We start from the raw sequence: 21,752 nt of genomic DNA on the forward strand, positions 1-21,752 counted from the left end.
CTCTCTCTCTGTAGTTATGACATGATGTTGTCTTGTTGGAGTGAGGACCCTCTGAAGAGACCTTCCTTTAGGAATCTAGTAGAGAGGACTGAACTTCTACTGTCAGAAGACACCAAGAATGTACGTACTGGACCTGTTCAGCAATGTTTGTTGAAATGCATCTAGAATTATCAATATATGTGAATTAAAGTTGTATCGAATTGAAATGGAATCAATAACTTGGTATAATTATTTGAACTACTACTGCCAGAAAACACCAAGAATGTATGTTCATAAATACATGTATAGTTTTTAAATATATATATTTTAGCTTTATATGGATTTATCGATCTACATTTACGCATTAATATGAATGTTCATATCCTCAATTGTATCTTTCAGCAATGGTTAATGTAACATGCTCTGTGTTGATGATTGTGTGTGTGTGTGTGTGTGTGTGTGTGTGTGTGTGTGTGACTCTGTGTGTGTGGGTGTGTGTGTGGGTGTGTGTGTGTGTGTGTGTGCAGGTGTACCTGAACCTGAGCTATGGAGCTGTTCTTCCAGACCAGCAGAGGGCAGCGTCTCATAGACTGAGCTCAGTGAGCAGCACTACGGCCTCGACACAACCACTACTGCTGAATACTGCTGATGTGTTTCTGGACTACGACACTGTCTGAATAATGGACACACACTACACACACTACACACACACTACACACACACTACACACACACTACACACACACTACACACACACACTACAGCTCTGTGTATTGGACTCCATCTCTCTGTATTGATCGGTCTGTGATGTATGTCATGTTTTGTTTAACCTTTATTTAACTAGGCAAGTCAGTTAAGAACAAATTCTTATTTACAATGACGGCCTACCCCGGATGACGCTGGGCCAATTGTGCGCCATCATATGGGACTCTCCATCACGGCCGGTTGTGATACAGCCCGGGATTGAACCAGGGTCTGTAGTGACGCCTCTAGCACTGAGACGCAGTGCCTTAGACCGCTGCGCCACTCGGGAGCATGTAGCATGTAGTAGCATGTAGCATGTTGTCCATAGGTTTTAGTGCTACGGTCAGTAACCAGCCTGAGACCCCATTTCTCTCCATTATTTAATAGTTTTTATTTAACCTTTACGTTGACAGGGAGTCCTGCTGAGACCAATGTCTCTTTTCCAGATGAACCCTGTATAGCACCCCACAATACAATAAACACATTAACCTACACATTATTACACACAGCAATACACAAACAGACAAATAGCCAAACGTAATGATAAAAACAGACCCAATCTTCAGTAAAAAGGTCTCCTAACAACTGTCTGAAATGCCCTAGAGGCACCGATTCCTCCGTTTTTAAAGTGTATCATAAATCATTCCGTATGTAAGTTGAAAGCAAATTAAAGGCTGATGTACCTAAGTCTCTAGACACCAAAGAGAGTCTCCAGAGCGAACGAGTTTGATAACTTGTCATTTTAAATCTTAACAGTGATGCTCGGTAAGTAAAGAGAAAGTAATGGATGTGATGTACGTGACTTTAAAAGAGGTCAAATCAGTGAAATGCTTACTTACAGGCTCTAACCAATAGTGCGAAAAAAAGGTGTGTGTGTGTGTGTGTGTGTGTGTGTGTGTGTGTGTGTGTGTGTGTGTGTAGGTAAGTAAAGAAATAACAACAGTAAAAAGACATTTGAAAATAAAAGCAGCGAGGCTACATACAGACACCGGTTAGTCAGGCTGATTGAGGTGGTATGTAGATATGGTTAAAGTGACTATGCATATATGATGAACAGAGAGTAGCAGCAGCGTAAAAGAGGGGTTGGCGGGAGGCGGGACACAGTGCAAACAGTCCGGGTAACCATTGGTTACCCGTTCAGAAGTCTTATGGTTCTTATGGTTCAGAAAACAGTGACGAGTAATAAAACTGTCTCCTGTTATAAAACGAAGGGAGCTGTGGAAAGAACAACACCCGGGGGGTTAAGACTAGAGGGAGCTGTGGAAAGAACGACACCCGGGGGGTTAAGACTAGAGGGAGCTGTGGAAAGAACGACACCCAGGGGGTTTTAGACTAGAGGGAGCTGTGGAAAGAACGACACCCAGGGGGGTTAAGACTAGAGGGAGCTGTGGAAAGAACAACACCCAGGGGGGTTAAGACTAGAGGGAGCTGTGGAAAGAACAACACCCGGGGGGGTTTAAGACTAGAGGGAGCTGTGGAAAGAACAACACCCAGGGGGTTTAAGACTAGAGGGAGCTGTGGAAAGAACAACACCCAGGGGGGTTAAGACTAGAGGGAGCTGTGGAAAGAACGACACCCAGGGGGTTTAGACTAGAGGGAGCTGTGGAAAGAACGACACCCGGGGGGGTTTAGACTAGAGGGAGCTGTGGAAAGAACAACACCCAGGGGGTTTAAGACTAGAGGGAGCTGTGGAAAGAACGACACCCGGGGGGTTTAAGACTAGAGGGAGCTGTGGAAAGAACGACACCCGGGGGGTTAAGACTAGAGGGAGCTGTGGAAAGAACAACACCCGGGGGGTTTAAGACTAGAGGGAGCTGTGGAAAGAACGACACCCGGGGGGTTTAAGACTAGAGGGAGCTGTGGAAAGAACGACACCCAGGGGGGTTAGATTAGAGGGAGCTGTGGAAAGAACAACACCCAGGGGTTTAAGACTAGAGGGAGCTGTGGAAAGAACGACACCCAGGGGGTTTAAGACTAGAGGGAGCTGTGGAAAGAACGACACCCGGGGGGGTTTAAGACTAGAGGGAGCTGTGGAAAGAACGACACCCAGGGGGGTTTTAGACTAGAGGGAGCTGTGGAAAGAACGACACCCGGGGGGTTAAGACTAGAGGGAGCTGTGGAAAGAACAACACCCGGGGGGTTAAGACTAGAGGGAGCTGTGGAAAGAACGACACCCAGGGGGGTTTAAGACTAGAGGGAGCTGTGGAAAGAACGACACCCAGGGGGTTTTAGACTAGAGGGAGCTGTGGAAAGAACGACACCCGGGGGGTTTAGACTAGAGGGAGCTGTGGAAAGAACGACACCCGGGGGGTTTAAGACTAGAGGGAGCTGTGGAAAGAACGACACCCAGGGGGTTTAAGACTAGAGGGAGCTGTGGAAAGAACGACACCCGGGGGGTTTTAGACTAGAGGGAGCTGTGGAAAGAACAACACCCGGGGGGTTTAGACTAGAGGGAGCTGTGGAAAGAACGACACCCAGGGGGTTTAAGACTAGAGGGAGCTGTGGAAAGAACAACACCCAGGGGGGTTTAAGACTAGAGGGAGCTGTGGAAAGAACGACACCCGGGGGTTTAAGACTAGAGGGAGCTGTGGAAAGAACGACACCCAGGGGGGTTTAGACTAGAGGGAGCTGTGGAAAGAACAACACCCGGGGGGGTTTAGACTAGAGGGAGCTGTGGAAAGAACGACACCCAGGGGGTTTAGACTAAAGGGAGCTGCACTTTGATAAATAGTATCACCATAACAACAGGTAGAACGGTTGATAAATAGTATCACCATAACAACAGGTAGAACGGTTGATAAATAGTATCACCATAACAACAGGTAGAACGGTTGATAAATAGTATCACCATAACAACAGGTAGAAAAGGTTGACTACACAATCTGCTTCCTGCTGACGAGAGAGAGACAACATCTGTTTCTGTAAAAAGAGCCTCTTTAAATTTTAGTTTCTTAACAAGCTCAGTCGTATGTTTAAAAAGATACATCATTGTCAATCCAAAAGAGTATTTGTATACAAGGCCTCGTTCGATTATAGAACCATCCAATCGAGTGAAGATGTAATCCATCTGAGACAATCTTGCGAGAACTTGAAAACAACAACTATTTCATTTTGCCTGTACTAAGCATGAGTTTTAAAGTCAGTAAGGGCTTCCTGAACGACTGCAAAATCGTCCTGTAGCTTTGTCACAGCCAGGGCAGCAGTCGGGGGAATTGAGTACCTAATAGTATCGTCTGCATATAGAGGAAATGTAAAAATGTTAACAGATTGACCAATAGCATTTATATAAATAGAACAGGTCCTAGTATCGACCCCTGCGGAAAACCTCACGATGGCCTGAGTTCTGTCACTAAGAAACCATTAACAGGTGTCAGAGCTCAGGCCTTATCGAGGACAACTTATTCAATTTAAATTGCATGATCAACATTATCAAAGTCCACAAACAAAGCAGCACATTTTCATTTTAGTGTTTAAAGCATTAACAACGATTGTTAACAACTGAAGTGGTTGCTGTAATAGTGCTATACCCCAGGCCTAAACCCTGATTGGATGTCCAGGCCTAAACCCTGATTGGATGTCCAGGCCTAAACCCTGATTGATTTACATTCATAAAAAAATATCAAAGTTGTACATTTCCAAGGATTGTAGAATTTTAGCTAGACCAGGAAGCCTTGAAATGGGGGCGATTATGATTAAGATCCCTACTGTCCCCGTCCTTATGGAGTGGCAGAACAAGATCTGATTTCCATACTTATGGAATATTTCCTGATAACAATGTTAAATATAAAAATGTAGGTTATTGAGCCGACAATGATGGGCGCTGCACACTTAAGCAGACCGGGATCCAATTGGTCGGCCCCCTGTGGATTTCTTGTTGTCTAATGCTATCAAAGCATCCAGGACTTATTTTTCTGTAAATAGCCTAAAAGAAAAGCTTTGACTATCATTTCTCTGATCATTCAGCAAGTTTCCCTCTATCAGCATCCAGCCCCAATATCATTGTGAATAGGCTTAGAAGTTCAAAGAGATCACCCGCTGAAAATAAACTGATGATTTAATGCAATATTAGAGCCAATATACAATACAGTATGTATACAGTATGAACTGACACAGCAGTTAGTTTATAGGCTGACTGACATCTATACAGCATGTATATCTACTAACACAGCTGTTTTGACCATATACAGTATACACCATCATCATCAGAACATTTCCCAGGACATAGACATATCTGATATTGGCAGAAAGCTTCAATTCTTGTTAATCTATCTGCACTGTCCAATTTACAGTAGCTATTACAGTGAAAGAATACCATTCTATTGTTTGAGGAGAGTGCATAATTATGAAATGTATTAATAGGCACATTTGGGCAGACTTGATACAACATTTTGAACTGAAATACAATGATTCATTGGATCAGTCAAAAAAAATGCACATACACTGCTGCCATCTAGTGGCAAAAATCTAAATAGTGCCTGAACTGGAATAATACATTGTAGCCCATGTCTGCAAAAAATCAAAAACACGATTGGTAAATGAGTCTAGTCAGATATCTAAACTTGTAGTAATTATGGTCTCATTACCGACCGGGGGCCCCCATTCATTTTGTTTGTCACTCTCACTCAGATATTATATAAAGAACTGCAAATATTTCTCTCCACCCTTTGGCAAACTGTGTAGAATTGCAAGAGATTAAACTCTATAATGTTTTATTTTATGAATGTGGGTTCTATGGGAAACATAGAACCAGGAAGGGCTCTGTCTGGGAAACAGAGAACCAGGAGGGGCTCTGTCTGGGAAACAGAGAACCAGGAGGGGCTCTGTCTGGGAAACAGAGAACCAGGAGGGGCTCTGTCTGGGAAACATAGAACCAGGAGGGGCTCTGTCTGGGAAACATAGAACCAGGAGGGGCTCTGTCTGGGAAACAGAACCAGGAGGGGCTCTGTCTGGGAAACATAGAACCAGGAAGGGCTCTGTCTGGGAAACAGAACCAGGAAGGGCTCTGTCTGGGAAACAGAACCAGGAGGGGCTCTGTCTGGGAAACATAGAACCAGGAGGGGCTCTGTCTGGGAAACATAGAACAAGGAAGGGCTCTGTCTGGGAAACATAGAACAAGGAAGGGCTCTGTCTGGGAAACATAGAACCAGGAAGGGCTCTGTCTGGGAAACAGAACCAGGAAGGGCTCTGTCTGGGAAACATAGAACCAGGAGGGGCTCTGTCTGGGAAACATAGAACCAGGAAGGGCTCTGTCTGGGAAACATAGAACCAGGAAGGGCTCTGTCTGGGAAACATAGAACCAGGAAGGGCTCTGTCTGGGAAACATAGAACCAGGAAGGGCTCTGTCTGGGAAACATAGAACCAGGAAGGGCTCTGTCTGGGAAACATAGAACCAGGAAGGGCTCTGTCTGGGAAACAGAACCAGGAAGGGCTCTGTCTGGGAAACATAGAACCAGGAGGGGCTCTGTCTGGGAAACAGAATCAGGAGGGGCTCTGTCTGGGAAACAGAACCAGGAGGGGCTCTGTCTGTGTCTGGAAACCAACTCTTCATGTGTAAATACATTAACTTTAGCTTTATGTGCTTTTAGGGTTTGTTTTATGTTAATAGTATGTGTGTTTGTTGGTTTTTAATTACAATGTTATGCAGAGAATGTGTGTGATGAATGATGCCATGTAAAAACGTGCTTCTTCTGTAACGGGACCTTGAATGGTTTGGAGGCTGAGGATGTTTTGATACAGTTGGCTGACTTGTAATAAAGAAAGTACTGGAACTATTGTGTGTGTGTGTGTGTGTGTGTGTGTGTGTGTGTGTGTGTGTGTGTGTGTGTGTGTGTGTGTGTGTGTGTGTGTGTGTGTGTGTGTGTGTGTGTGTGTGTGTGTGTGTGTGTGTACCTGGGTCTCCTCAGAACATACAGTCAGGCCAGGTATAGACTGTGTTCCAGTGGAGGCCATCACTGCTCCTGTAAAGTAAACCTTGAACAAAATGACAACAAAAACACACACAACCAACAATACATTTGTAATCGGGTTTTTATTTTCATATTGACCGAGGGAGAAAGGGAGGAGAAGGGTTAAGAATACAGGAAACACTTCAAACTATGTTTCCATGTGACTTTGGGAGAGAGGGAGAACACAGCTGGTGACAGGGAGAGGAGATGCACGTCAGGAGATTTACACTGCTGGACGTCACCTGGTAAGTGTACATTAAAACTAGTTGGGGTTACCTGGTAAGTGTACATTAAAACTAGTTGGGGCTACCTGGTAAGTGTACATTAAAACTAGTTGGTTACCTGGTAAGTGTACATTAAAACTAGTTGGGGCTACCTGGTAAGTGTACATTAAAACTAGTTGGTTACCTGGTAAGTGTACAGTAAACTAGTTGGTTACCTGGTAAGTGTACAGTAAAACTAGTTGGTTACCTGGTAAGTGTACAGTAAAACTAGTTGGTTACCTGGTAAGTGTACATTCAACTAGTTGGGGTTACCTGGTAAGTGTACATTACAACTAGTTGTGGTTACCTGGTATGTAAGGTTTCTAAGCTGGTTTTTAACCAGTAAACTAGCAGGGTTTCTAGAAACCACAACGGTGTGGTACTGGTGTAATAACAGTTAGTTCTAGAAACCACCACGGTGTGGTACTGGTGTAATAACAGTTAGTTTTAGAAATCACCACGGTGTGGTACTGGTGTAATAACAGTTAGTTCTACAAACCACCACGGTGTGGTACTGGTGTAATAACAGTTCTAGAAACCACCACGGTGTGGTACTGGTGTAATAACAGTTCTAGAAACCACCACGGTGTGGTATTGGTGTAATAACAGTTCTAGAAACCACCACGGTGTGGTACTGGTGTAATAACAGTTCTAGAAACCACCACGGTGTGGTACTGGTGTAATAACAGTTAGTTCTAGAAACCACCACGGTGTGGTACTGGTGTAATAACAGTTCTAGAAACCACCACGGTGTGGTACTGGTGTAATAACAGTTCTAGAAACCACCACGGTGTGGTACTGGTGTAATAACAGTTCTAGAAACCACCACGGTGTGGTACTGGTGTAATAACAGTTCTAGAAACCATCACGGTGTGGTACTGGTGTAATAACAGTTCTAGAAACCACCACGGTGTGGTACTGGTGTAATAACAGTTCTAGAAACCACCACGGTGTGGTACTGGTGTAATAACAGTTCTAGAAACCATCACGGTGTGGTACTGGTGTAATAACAGTTCTAGAAACCACCACGGTGTGGTACTGGTGTAATAACAGTTAGTTCTAGAAACCACCACGGTGTGGTACTGGTGTAATAGCAGTTAGTTCTAGAAACCACCACGGTGTGGTACTGGTGTAATAACAGTTCTAGAAACCACCACGGTGTGGTACTGGTGTAATAACAGTTAGTTCTAGAAACCACCACGGTGTGGTACTGGTGTAATAACAGTTCTAGAAACCACCACGGTGTGGTACTGGAGTAATAACAGTTCTAGAAACCACCACGGTGTGGTACTGGTGTAATAACAGTTCTAGAAACCACCACGGTGTGGTACTGGTGTAATAACAGTTAGTTCTAGAAACCACCACGGTGTGGTACTGGTGTAATAACAGTTCTAGAAACCACCGCGATGTGGTACTGGTGTAATAACAGTTAGTTCTAGAAACCACCACGGTGTGGTACTGGTGTAATAACAGTTCTAGAAACCACCACGGTGTGGTACTGGTGTAATAACAGTTCTAGAAACCACCACGGTGTGGTACTGGTGTAATAACAGTTCTAGAAACCACCACGGTGTGGTACTGGTGTAATAACAGTTCTAGAAACCACCACGGTGTGGTACTGGTGTAATAACAGTTCTAGAAACCACCACGGTGTGGTACTGGTGTAATAACAGTTAGTTCTAGAAACCACCACGGTGTGGTACTGGTGTAATAACAGTTCTAGAAACCACCACGGTGTGGTACTGGTGTAATAACAGTTAGTTCTACAAACCACCACGGTGTGGTACTGGTGTAATAACAGTTCTAGAAACCATCACGGTGTGGTACTGGTGTAATAACAGTTCTAGAAACCACCACGGTGTGGTACTGGTGTAATAACAGTTCTAGAAACCACCACGGTGTGGTACTGGTGTAATAACAGTTAGTTCTAGAAACCACCACGGTGTGGTACTGGTGTAATAACAGTTCTAGAAACCACCACGGTGTGGTACTGGTGTAATAACAGTTCTAGAAACCACCACGGTGTGGTACTGGAGTAATAACAGTTCTAGAAACCACCACGGTGTGGTACTGGTGTAATAACAGTTAGTTCTAGAAACCACCACGGTGTGGTACTGGTGTAATAACAGTTCTAGAAACCACCACGGTGTGGTACTGGTGTAATAACAGTTCTAGAAACCACCACGGTGTGGTACTGGAGTAATAACAGTTCTAGAAACCACCACGGTGTGGTACTGGTGTAATAACAGTTAGTTTTAGAAACCACAACGGTGTGGTACTGGTGTAATAACAGTTCTAGAAACCACCACGGTGTGGTACTGGTGTAATAACAGTTAGTTCTAGAAACCACCACGGTGTGGTACTGGTGTAATAACAGTCAGTTCTAGAAACCACCACGGTGTGGTACTGGTGTAATAACAGTTCTAGAAACCACCACGGTGTGGTACTGGTGTAATAACAGTTCTAGAAACCACCACGGTGTGGTACTGGTGTAATAACAGTTAGTTCTACAAACCACCACGGTGTGGTACTGGTGAAATAACAGTTGAGCTTCAGTCTATCAGTGGTAGTCACATGAATAATACATAACGTCCCCTTCCTGACCCGTTTCTGGTGTCCGTTTTCAATCCGGACCTTACAAAACAAATCCAGCATTTCCGTGATGCAGGTAAAGAAACAGCGTTCAGGTCCAACATTCAGAACATTCCAAACAGAGCTGCTTGTTACAGTACATCGGAACAACGGAAGCATAGAATCAGAACGTAGAATTTCAGAACTTGATTCTCGTACTATGAATGGAACATGATTGAACCACTACATTACACAGCCTGTTTCTCTTCTACAGCAGAAGGGCTACGTCCCACCCTATTTCATACACGTAGTGCACTACTTTAGACCAGCTCTGGACAAACGTAGTGCACTATATAGGGAATAGGGTGTCATTTAGGACACAGTCAAACAGGGTACATACGTTGAGTCTTTCCACCGTTCCATTCTTTGGACTGGGTGTATATCAGTGATGTGGAAACAACACTACAATAACAGTTTAACAGCTGCATTTTTTTCAGCAATAAAACTCACAAAACACAACAACTAAAGGACCTGAATTTGCTGAGGGATGTGTGTCAAAAGGGTAGTGGTGTCAAAGTGTGTGTGTGTGTGTGTGTGAGACACACACGTTGTCATAGCTTCATAGGTAATGATTCCCCATGAAACCATCCGTCAGTGGAAGCATTATTACCTTGGTGTGTAATCCACAGGAACACAGTGGACAACACTCAGTCTCACACTAACATGTATTGAAGTTGGGCTGCATCTCTCTTGGGCATCATCATCATCACCAGCCCAAACACAGAGGAAGATTCTAGAATATTCACCAGTCATCATCATTACTGCAACGCATGAACTGATTGGCTGTTCCCGTGTGATACAGGAAGTAGAACAAAACGAAGAGGAGAAATGACCAAACCAAGACAAAAACAAATCACAGACATTCTGGGAAGTCCTTTTTCCAAACAACACACTCCTCCTGTCCTGTCCAAGGCTTTTACTGTTAGATATGTCTTCACTGGTACATTACTGACTGACTGACTGACTGACTGACTACTGACCAGACCTGGGTCAAATATCACCTGACTACTGACCAGACCTGGGTCAAATATCACCTGACTACTGACCAGACCTGGGTCAAATATCACCTGACTACTGACCAGACCTGGATCAAATATCACCTGACTACTGACCAGACCAATGCTAACTCTTTACATTTCCGTGACGTAAAATTTGATTCGTTTTTCATGGTTTGATTTGTTGATTCGTTCCTAATAACCAGAAAACCAACGCATCAGAAGAATGGTTTGTTATTATCGGTAATTTCCCATCTCCTCCTGACAGACATGTGACATGTTCTGTCTGGCCTGGAGAGACTGAGCATGTGCAGATGTCAGGTTATGATTGGGCCCCATGTGAGACGTGTGTTTACTGGAGCAGATAGATGCATGTCTGTTGAGTCCTTGGCTGATTCTCCAATGGCACCCAAGTCCTAATGTAGTGCACTACTTTAGACCAGGGCCCAATGACACCCTATATAGTGCACTACTTTAGACCAGGGCCCAATGGCACCCTATTCCCTATATAATGCATTACTTTAGACTAGAGCCCTATGGCACCCTATTCCCTAGATAGTGCACTACTTTAGACCAGAGCCAATAGGAGAGTAGGGTCCCATTTGGGACACAACAGTTTTATTCCTGAGGAGAGACCATTCAGCAAATTGTGGATCCTTGAATAAGGGAGTTAGTATAAGACACAGGGGGAAACACACACAATGTAAACACATTAATTCAGTCACACACACACACACACACACACACACACACACACACACACACACACACACACAATGTAAACACATTCACACACACAATGAAACACATTCATACACACACACACACACACACACACACACACACACACACACGCACACAATGTAAACACATTCACACACACAATGAAACACATTCATACACACACACACACACACACACACACACACACACACACACAATGTAAACACATTCACACACACAATGAAACACATTCATACACACACACACACACGCACACAATGTAAACACATTCATACACACAATGTAAACACATTCACACACACAATGTAAACACATTCACACACACAATGAAACACATTCATACACACACACACACACGCAATGTAAACACATTTATACACACACACACACACACACACACACACAATGTCTAGAGGTAAACACATGGACAAGAACACACACTCGCATACTCTCTCTCACACACACAAACATACACACACATTTCCACACACATCCAGATTCAACACAGCTAAGTCTGTAATTTACTGTGTTAGACCTCATTAGGTGCTATAATATCATGGGGGGGATATACTGTCTGTAGGTCTGTAATTTACTGTGTTAGACCTCATTAGGTGCTATAATATCATGGGGGGGAGATACTGTCTGTAGGTCTGTAATTTACTGCGTTAGACCTCATTAAGTGCTATAATATCATGGGGGGGAGATATACTGTCTGTAGGTCTGTAATTTACTGTGTTAGACCTCATTAAGTGCTATAATATCATGGGGGAGATATACTGTCTGTAGGTCTGTAATTTACTGTGTTAGACCTCATTAAGTGCTATAATATCATGGGGGAGATATACTGTCTGTAGGTCTGTAATTTACTGTGTTAGACCTCATTAAGTGCTATAATATCATGGGGGAGATATACTGTCTGTAGGTCTGTAATTTACTGTGTTAGACCTCATTAAGTGCTATAATATCATGGGGGAGATATACTGTCTGTAGGTCTGTAATTTACTGTGTTAGACCTCATTAAGTGCTATAGTATCATGGGCAGGTTAAATATATACTGTCTGTTATGTATAATAAGACTCTGTTTCTTTCTTCATTCAAAAATAATCCATTCTCTATACATGCAGTACTCTGATAGAAGGGTCATATACTTCTGGAAATATATATACCTCTTTGAATAGTCTGTTAAAATATATATATATATATCAACTGACCCTGTGTGGTGTGATGATTGGCACTTGGAATAACTAAAACCCTGACAGATGGTCCCAGATCTGTGTGTTGTATTGTCAAGTTGGTAAGACAGCACAATTCATACAGAAAATTCAGCAGATGTTATTTTTTCCCAAAGCAACTTAGAGTCAGTCATATGTGCATAGATTTGACATATGGATGTCCCTAGCTGGAAACAAACCCACAACCACTGGGGTTGCAAGTGCCTTGCTCTACCAACTGAGCCAACACAAGACCAAAGTGATCTGGGACTAGGCTAAGTAATATGACCCACCCCTGGTCTGGTTTAAACTGTATTTACCTGTCTGTCTGTTGGGTCGTCATGATCTGATTTGATCAGACGTGGTTGTCGTTCTGATAAAACGTTTAAAAATGTTGAGTCTAAAAAAAAATGTTGAGTTTAAAAACTACATTTCCCAGCATTCCACTAGAACCCAAGCCCGTCCATTAAACCAACGGTGACACAACATCTTTTTAAAAACGTTTCTCTCTCCGGGGGTCACGTTCCAACACAAATAAAATACACCCTTAACTGAATTACTTTGATAACCTCAAGGCAGGAAGGGAGGAAAGATGGAAGGATGGATGCATTTTCAAAGTGTTGGAACAGGGCCGAAGACCTTTCAGTGGAAGAGAGCGGCGTTCTTCATACTAGCTGAACATCTGTCACCTCATATCTGACCAGGAACTGACCAGGAAAACACTGAATGAAGTCTAAAGTCATTTTGTCAAAAGTTACTAATAAAAACGTACAGTTATTTACCCATGCAATCATATAAAATACTAATTTCCGTTTTTTCCCTTGTAGCTATAATGGATATTTACATGTTTTCTTTTTATGTTACACACATCTGTACTGTACAGACCCATAGAGTCAGTCCATCACCACAACGTTCCTTTTGGAGTCTCTCGTTACCGTGGCAATGCAGAGTTCTACTGGGTTTCCACGGACACCGAGTTTGTCTCTCCTCCAACGCACAAACAACAACTTTCTTCCTGGTTGCTACGGGATACAGGGTTCCGATGGTTCCGGTCCGTACTATTGTCACCATGGTGATGAGGAGTTCCTTAGGAAGGTGTAATCCAGGTGGGGCCAAACCTCCTCCTGAAGATCTCCTGACTGCAGGCTTTTGTTCCGGCCCTGCGCTAACCAACACACCTGATTCCGTCCAGAAGAACATCAAGGTCCTGATGAGCAACTGAATAGGTGTGTTAGAGCAGAGCCGGAGCCAAACCCTGCACAGTTAGTAGCTTTCTAGGAGGAAGGGCTGGCCACCCTCACCGTTACCCATAATTCAGTTTGTTATAGCAGAAGATAGAGGGGGTGAACACAGCAGCTATATCGGTAGGGGCAGTAGGAGGGGGGGTTGGGTGACTCCAACACTGTAGTTCCATTAGAAAAACACAATCCCTCCACACCTCCGATTGGTTCAGCCTTCAGGTCATAGAGTCTGATTGGACGCCTGGGTCGCCCAGGCCTACTGTGCTTGGCTGCTGGAGCTGTCAGTCCGGTGCGAAGGCGGGCCTTTGGGTTGTTTCTGTGGCTGTGGTTTCAGCTGCAGCTGATGCCTCTGGTTGTGAGACTGTTGTTGTTGTGTTACCTGGGTGAAGGCCTGTTGCTGTTGTTGCATGGGGAATGCTGCCTGGAGGATCAGCTGCTGGTTGCCGTGGAGAAGACGGGTGCCCTGGTTACGGGAAGTAAGATAGAGAGACAATGGATTAGAATGGTATTCTTATTCTAATTCTATGGTTAGAACTATAGAAGTGACTCTATGACATTATGATTAGAACACTGTGAAATCCTTGAAACTCTAATACACTCAGGTAGACATTCCCCTTAGTCACAGATGTAGGATCAGGGTAAAACAGATAGTGTTCATTCTGCCTCTGTCCCTGTTGAACTCTGCCCCCACACTGCTCTCTGCTGGTTACATGTAGGAACTGCTGCTGCTTCTGTTGATTGATTTATTTCACCGTTATTTAACCAGGTAGGCTAGTTGAGAACAAGTTCTCATTTACAACTGCGACCTGGTCAAGATAAAGCAAAGCAGTTCGACACATACAACAACACAGAGTTACACATGGAGTAAAACAAACATACAGTCAATAATACAGTAGAAAAATAAGTCTATATACAATGTGAGCAAAGGAGGTGAGATAAGGGAGGTAAAGGCAAAAAAAGGCAATGGTGGCAAAGTACATACAGTGAGGGAAAAAAGTATTTGATCCCCTGCTGATTTTGTACGTTTGCCCACTGACAAAGAAATGATCAGTCTATAATTTTAATGGTAGGTTTATTTGAACAGTGAGACAGAATAACAACAAAAAAATCCAGAAAAACGCATGTCAAAAATGTTAAATTGATTTGCATTTTAATGTGGGAAATAAGTATTTGACCCCCTCTCAATCAGAAAGATTTCTGGCTCCCAGGTGTCTTTTATACAGGTAACGAGCTGAGATTAGGAGCACACTCTTAAAGGGAGTGCTCCTAATCTCACTTTGTTACCTGTATAAAAGACACCTGTCCACAGAAGCAATCAATCAATCAGATTCCAAACTCTCCACCATGGCCAAGACCAAAGAGCTCTCCAAGAATGTCAGGGACAAGATTGTAGACCTACACAAGGCTGGAATGGCCTACAAGACCATCGCTAAGCAGCTTGGTGAGAAGGTGACAACAGTTGGTGCGATTATTCGCAAATGGAAGAAACACAAAAGAACTGTCAATCTCCCTCGGCCTGGGGCTCCATGCAAGATCTCACCTCGTGGAGTTGCAATGATCATGAGAACGGTGAGGAATCAGCCCAGAACTACACGAGAGGATCTTGTCAATGATCTCAAGGCAGCTGGGACCATAGTCACCAAGAAAACAATTGGTAACACACTACGCTGTGAAGGACTGAAATCCTGCAGCGCCCGCAAGGTCCCGCTGCTCAAGAAAGCACATATACATGCCCGTCTGAAGTTTGCCAATGAACATCTGAATGATTCAGAGGACAACTGGGTGAAAGTGTTGTGGTCAGATGAGACCAAAATGGAGCTCTTTGGCATCAACTCAACTCGCCGTGTTTGGAGGAGGAGGAATGCTGCCTATGACCCCAAGAATACCATCCCCATCGTCAAACATGGAGGTGGAAACATTATGCTTTGGGGGTGTTTTTCTGCTAAGGGGACAGGACAAATTCACCGCATCAAAGGGACGATGGACGGGGCCATGTACTGTCAAATCTTGGGTGAGAACCTCCTTCCCTGAGCCAGGACATTGAAAATGGGTCGTGGGTGGGTATTCCAGCATGACAATGACCCAAAACACACGGCCAAGGCAACAAAGGAGTGGCTCAAGAAGAAGCACATTAAGGTCCTGGAGTGGCCTAGCCAGTCTCCAGACCTTAATCCCATAGAAAATCTGTGGAGCTAGCTGAAGGTTCGAGTTGCCAAACGTCAGCCTCGAAACCTTAATGACTTGGAGAAGATCTGCAAAGAGGAGTGGGACAAAATCCCTCCTGAGATGTGTGCAAACCTGGTGGCCAACTACAAGAAACGTCTGACCTCTGGGATTGCCAACAAGGGTTTTGCCACCAAGTATTAAGTCATGTTTTGCAGAGGGGTCAAATACTTATTTCCCTCATTAAAATGCAAATCATTTTATAACATTTTTGACATGCGTTTTTTTCTGGATTTTTTTGTTGTTATTCTGTCTCTCACTGTTCAAATAAACCTACCATTAAAATTATAGACTGATCATTTCTTTGTCAGTGGGCAAACGTACAAAATCAGCAGGGGATCAAATATTTTTTTCCCTCACTGTACAATATAGCAAGTAAAACACTGGAATGGCAGATTTGCAGTGGAAGAAAGTGCAAAGTAGAAATAGAAATAATGGGGTGCAAAGGAGCAAAATAAATAAATACAGTAGGGGAAGAGGTAGTTGTTTGGGCTAAATTATAGATGGGCTATGTACAGGTGCAGTGATCTGGGAGCTGCTCTGATAGCTGGTGCTTAAAGCTAGTGAGGGAGATGAGTGTTTCCAGTTTCAGAGATTTTTGTAGTTCGTTCCAGTCATTGGCAGCAGAGAACTGGAAGGAGAGGCGGCCGAAGGAGGCATTGGCTTTGGGGGTGACCAGTGAAATATACCTGCTGGAGCGCGTGCTACAGGTGGGTGCTGCTATGGTGACCAGTGAGCTGAGATAAGGTGGGACTTTACCTAGCAGGGTCTTGTAGATGACCTGGAGCCAGTGGGTTTGGCAACGAGTATGATGCGAGGGCCAGCCAACGAGAGCGTACAGGTCGCAGTGGTGGGTAGTATATGGGGCTTTGGTGACAAAACGGATGGCACTGTGATAGACTGCATTCAATTTATTGAGTAGGGTATTGGAGGCTATTTTGTAAATGACATTGCCAAAGTTGAGGATCGGTAGGATGGTCAGTTTTACGAGGGTATGTTTGGCAGCATGAGTGAAGGATGCTTTGTTGTGGAATAGGAAGCCAATTCTAGATTTAACTTTGGATTGGAGATGTTTGATGTGAGTCTGGAAGGAGAGTTTACAGTCTAACCAGACACCTAGGTATTTGTAGTTGTCCACATATTCTAAGTCAGAACTGTCCAGAGTAGTGATGCTGGATGGGTGGGCAGGTGCAGGCAGCGATCGGTTGAAGAGCATGCATTTAGTTTTACTTGTATTTAAGAGCAGTTGGAGGTCACAGAAGGAGAGTTGTATGGCATTGAAGCTGAAGCTCGTCTGGAGGGTTGTTAACACAGTGTCCAAAGAAGGGCCAGAAGTATACAGAATGGTGTAATCTGTGTAGAGGTGGATCAGAGAATCACCAGCAGCAAGAGCGACATCATTGATGTATGCAGAGAAAAGAGTCGGGCCAAGAATTGAACCCTGTGGCACCCCCATAGAGACTGCCAGAGGTCTGGACAACAGGCCCTCCGATTTGACACACTGAACTCTATCAGAGAAGTAGTTGGTGAACCAGGTGAGGCAATCATTTGAGAAACCAAGGCTGTTGAGTCTGCCGATGAGGATGTGGTGATTGACAGAGTCGAAAGCCTTGGCCAGGTCAATGAATACGGCAGCACAGTATTGTTTCTTATCGATGGCGGTTATGATATCGTTTAGGACCTTGAGCGTGGCTGAGGTGCACCCATGACCAGCTCTGAAACCAGATTGCATAGCGGAGAAGGTGCGTTGGGATTCGAAATGGCCGGTAATCTGTTTGTTGACTTGGCTTTCGAAGACCTTAGAAAGGCAGTGTAGGATAGATATAGGTCTGTAGCAGTTTGGGTGCAGTCTGGTTGTCTGAAATGACACCAGATTCTCTACAGAAAGGACTACTGATGACCAGGCCCATAGGGAATAGGGTGCCATTTTGGACTCAGCCCTAATCCATGGCTATACACACTCCATCCCTCTGTGAACTGCCTGTCTATGGCTGTTGAAACTAGTCGTTACCTGTCAGAACTGATGCTGTTGAAACTAGAGGTGACCTGTCAGAACTGATGCTGTTGAAACTAGAGGTTACCTGTCAGAACTGATGCTGTTGAAACTAGAGGTTACCTGTCAGAACTGATGCTGTTGAAACTAGAGGTTACCTGTCAGAACTGATGCTGTTGAAACTAGAGGTTACCTGTCAGAACTGATGCTGTTGAAACTAGAGGTTACCTGTCAGAACTGATGCTGTTGAAACTAGATGTTACCTGTCAGAACTGATGCTGTTGAAACTAGATGTTACCTGTACGAACTGCTGCTGCGCCCCCTGTTGGTTACTCTGTGCCACTACAGCCGTCTGTGTCTGGCTGTCAGGCTGGTTCTGTTGGGGCTGGGCTGCTTGGAGGGTCAGAGTCTGACCACCCTGATAGGAGAGAGGTAGGGTTAGGGTGTTAGGGGGGTGACAGTGTGTGTACACATGTATGAACGTGTGTGTGTGTGTGTGTGTGTGTGTGTGTGTGTGTTACCTGCTGCCCTCCGAAGGGGTTGTAAGCGATGACCGGTTGTCCCATGAACATAGAGGTCGGCACCATAACCGCTCCACATGCCATGGGAGCTGTCACTAACTTAGTCACCAACTGCTGTCCCGCCGGAAACCTGGAGAGAGAGGAGACATGTTCATTATGTAATCAGTACTGCTGGCCCACCAGAAACCTGGAGAGAGAGGAGACATGTTCAATATGTAATCAGTGCGTGTGTGTGTGTGTGTGTGTGTGTGTGTGTGTGTGTGTGTGTACATACTGTATCTGAGTGTTGTCTTGTGTGAAGGTGGCTACAGCTTGTTGTGTGTTGTTCTGTGGTAGACTGGTACTGATCTGTAGTAGGTTGGGCTGGCCAGGCTGGGACATGATCATGTTGTAGACAGGTTGTTGCTGCTGCTGTTGCTGCTGCTGTTGTTGCTGTTGACGCTGCTGCTGTTGCTGCTGCGGTTGCTGGTACTGTTGACGCTGCTGCTGGACCTAGAGGGAGACAGAGGGCAGACAGAGATGATGTCAGAGAGAGACAGAGAGAGAGAGCAGGTTCTCACAAAGATGATGTAATTGATAAGACAGGTCTAACACTGTGGCTGTTCAGCTATCTATTACCATGGTGATTATATTACAGAACGTAACAAAACATAGCATATAACTAAATAACATAACTACTAAATAACATATCAACTAAATAACATATCAACTAAATAACATATCAACTAAATAACATAACTATTAAATAACATATCAACTAAATAACATATCAACTAAATAACATATCAACTAAATAACATATCAACTAAATAACATATCAACTAAATAACATAACAACTAAATAACATATCAACTAAATAACATAACAACTAAATACCATAACTACTAAATAACATATCAACTAAATAACATAACTATTAAATAACATATCAACTAAATAACATAACTACTAAATAACATAACATATAATACACATAAGACACCATAACATAAAATTTAAAAAACAACCCAACATAATGTTTTATAAAGATAATATGAACATAACATACCACTGCTTGGCTGAATACCTGAGCGAGAGAGTTGTTTTGCTGCAGTTGAAGGTTCTGTTGAGGGGGAGGTGTCTGCTGCTGCTGAATGGTGAGCTGACTTCCTGTATGGGCGGGGTTTAGGACCGTCTGCTGCACCTGATTGGTCAGAACTGCTCCCTGTGGCACCACCCCCACCTGAGGCAGCTGGACATTCAACGCTCCGCCAGGCTGCTGCATTAACATCTATCACCACGGAAACAACAGTTGTCAATCATACGGGTCTCTGTGTGCGTGTTTATTTCTGTGTGTGTCTGTGCAGATCTGTCTGTCTGTGTATATAGCCTACCTGTATGACTGAAGGCTGTGCTCTGTGTAGTTGGTCCTATATGGGGTCAATATATATCCTACCTGTATGGGGTCTATATATCTCCTACCTGTATGGGGTCTATATATATATCCTACCTGTATGGGGTCTATATATATCCTACCTGTATGGGGTCTATATATCTTCTAACTGTATGGGGTCTATATCTATTCTACCTGTATGGGGTCACTATAACTCCTACCTGTATGGGGTCTATATATCTTCTACCTGTATGGGGTCTATATCTATCCTACCTGTATGGGGTCTATATATATCCTACCTGTATGGGGTCTATATATATCCTACCTGTATGGGGTCTATATATATCCTACCTGTATCGGGTCTATATACCTCCTACCTGTATGGGGTCTATATCTCTCCTACCTGTGTGGGGTCTATATTTCTCCTACCAGTATGGCTGAAGGCTGTGCTCTGTGTAGTTGGTCCTATATGGGGTCAATATATATCCTACCTGTTTGGGGTCTATATTTCTCCTACCTGTATGGGGTCAATATAAATCCTACCTGTATGGGGTCTATATCTATCTTACCTGTATGGGGTCTATATATCTCCTACCTGTATGGGGTCTATATTTCTCCTACCTGTATGGGGTCAATATAAATCCTACCTGTATGGGGTCTATATCTATCCTACCTGTATGGGGTCTATATATATCCTACCTGTATGGGGTCTATATTACTCCTACCTGTATGGGGTCTATATATCCTACCTGTATGGGGTCTATATATCTCCTTCCTGTATGGGGTCTATATTTTACTCCTACCTGTATGGGGTCTATATTATCCTACCTGTATGGGGTCTATATATCTCCTACCTGTATGGGGTCTATATCTCTCCTACCTGTGTGGGGTCTATATTTCTCCTACCAGTATGGCTGAAGGCTGTGCTCTGTGTAGTTGGTCCTATATGGGGTCAATATATATCCTACCTGTATGGGGTCTATATACCTCCTACTTGTATGGGGTCTATAATCTCTGACCTGTATGGCTGAAGGCTGTGCTCTGTGTAGTTGGTCCTATATGGGGTCAATATAAATCCTACCTGTATGGGGTCTATATTATCCTACCTGTATGGGGTCTATATATCTTCTACCTGTATGGGGTCTATATTATCCTACCTGTATGGGGTCTATATATATCCTACCTGTATGGGGTCTATATTATCCTACCTGTATGGGGTCTATATTACTTCTACCTGTATGGGGACTATATATATCCTACCTGTATGGGGTCTATATTATGCTACCTGTATGGGGACTATATCTATCCTACCTGTATGGGGTCTATATTACTCCTACCTGTATGGGGACTATATCTATCCTACCTGTATGGGGTCTATATTATCCTACCTGTATGGGGTCTATATATCTCCTACCTGTATGGGGTCTATATTATCCTACCTGTATGGAGTCTATATATCCTACCTGTATGGGGTCTATATTACTCCTACCTGTATGGGGTCTATATTATCCTACCTGTATGGGGTCTATATATCCTACGTGTATGGGGTCTATATTACTCCTACCTGTATGGGGTCTATATCTCTCCTACCTGTGTGGGGTCTATATTTCTCCTACCTGTATGGGGACTATATCTATCCTACCTGTATGGGGTCTATATTATCCTACCTGTATGGGGTCTATATATCTCCTACCTGTATGGGGTCTATATTATCCTACCTGTATGGGGTCTATATATCCTACCTGTATGTGGTCTATATTACTCCTACCTGTATGGTGTCTATATCTCTCCTACCTGTGTGGGGTCTATATTTCTCCTACCAGTATGGCTGAAGGCTGTGCTCTGTGTAGTTGGTCCTATATGGGGTCAATATATATCCTACCTGTATGG

General features: G+C 43.8%; 2 protein-coding genes and 1 long non-coding RNA gene across 12 annotated transcripts in view; 1 reads left to right on the forward strand and 2 right to left on the reverse strand.

Annotated features, from left to right (window-relative positions):
• Positions 1-1,588, forward strand: part of LOC115190837 (mast/stem cell growth factor receptor kita-like) — an 88,596-nt gene extending 87,008 nt beyond the window's left edge. The window contains exons 24-25 of the mRNA XM_029748896.1: positions 15-120; positions 507-1,588. Of these exons, the coding sequence (XP_029604756.1) occupies positions 15-120; positions 507-656 (256 nt within the window). The 3' untranslated portion in view covers positions 657-1,588. The remainder of the gene's footprint in view (positions 1-14; positions 121-506) is intronic.
• Positions 1,589-6,731: 5,143 nt separating this feature from the next.
• On the reverse strand, positions 6,732-8,784 carry LOC115190809 (uncharacterized). 7 transcript variants are annotated; one of them, XR_003877405.1, is made up of 5 exons: positions 8,770-8,784; positions 8,402-8,649; positions 8,194-8,321; positions 7,942-8,157; positions 6,732-7,905 (listed from the first exon to the last, which is right to left on the reverse strand). It is a non-coding gene; the product is annotated as an uncharacterized LOC115190809 (long non-coding RNA). The 7 variants fall into 7 exon arrangements; XR_003877404.1 differs by lacking the exon at positions 8,770-8,784 and having other exon boundaries at positions 6,732-7,541; positions 7,578-7,905; positions 8,402-8,723; XR_003877403.1 differs by lacking the exon at positions 8,770-8,784 and having other exon boundaries at positions 6,732-7,501; positions 7,538-7,905; positions 8,402-8,723.
• A 4,092-nt stretch (positions 8,785-12,876) lies between these two features.
• The window catches only part of LOC115190786 (circadian locomoter output cycles protein kaput-like), a 35,428-nt gene continuing 26,552 nt past the window's right edge, over positions 12,877-21,752 (reverse strand). For 2 of the 4 annotated variants that reach the window (XM_029748860.1, XM_029748859.1), the window contains exons 19-23: positions 19,557-19,760; positions 18,764-18,981; positions 18,490-18,619; positions 18,267-18,386; positions 14,009-14,215 (exon numbers count right to left, since the gene is read on the reverse strand). In XM_029748860.1, the coding sequence (XP_029604720.1) occupies positions 14,009-14,215; positions 18,267-18,386; positions 18,490-18,619; positions 18,764-18,981; positions 19,557-19,760 (879 nt within the window). Of the gene's footprint in view, positions 14,216-18,266; positions 18,387-18,489; positions 18,620-18,763; positions 18,982-19,538; positions 19,761-21,752 lie in introns of all 4 variants that reach the window. The other 2 variants (XM_029748856.1, XM_029748857.1) reach the window with 2 other exon arrangements.

Source organism: Salmo trutta, unplaced genomic scaffold (assembly GCF_901001165.1).
Source record: "Salmo trutta unplaced genomic scaffold, fSalTru1.1, whole genome shotgun sequence".
NCBI lineage: Eukaryota > Metazoa > Chordata > Actinopteri > Salmoniformes > Salmonidae > Salmo > Salmo trutta.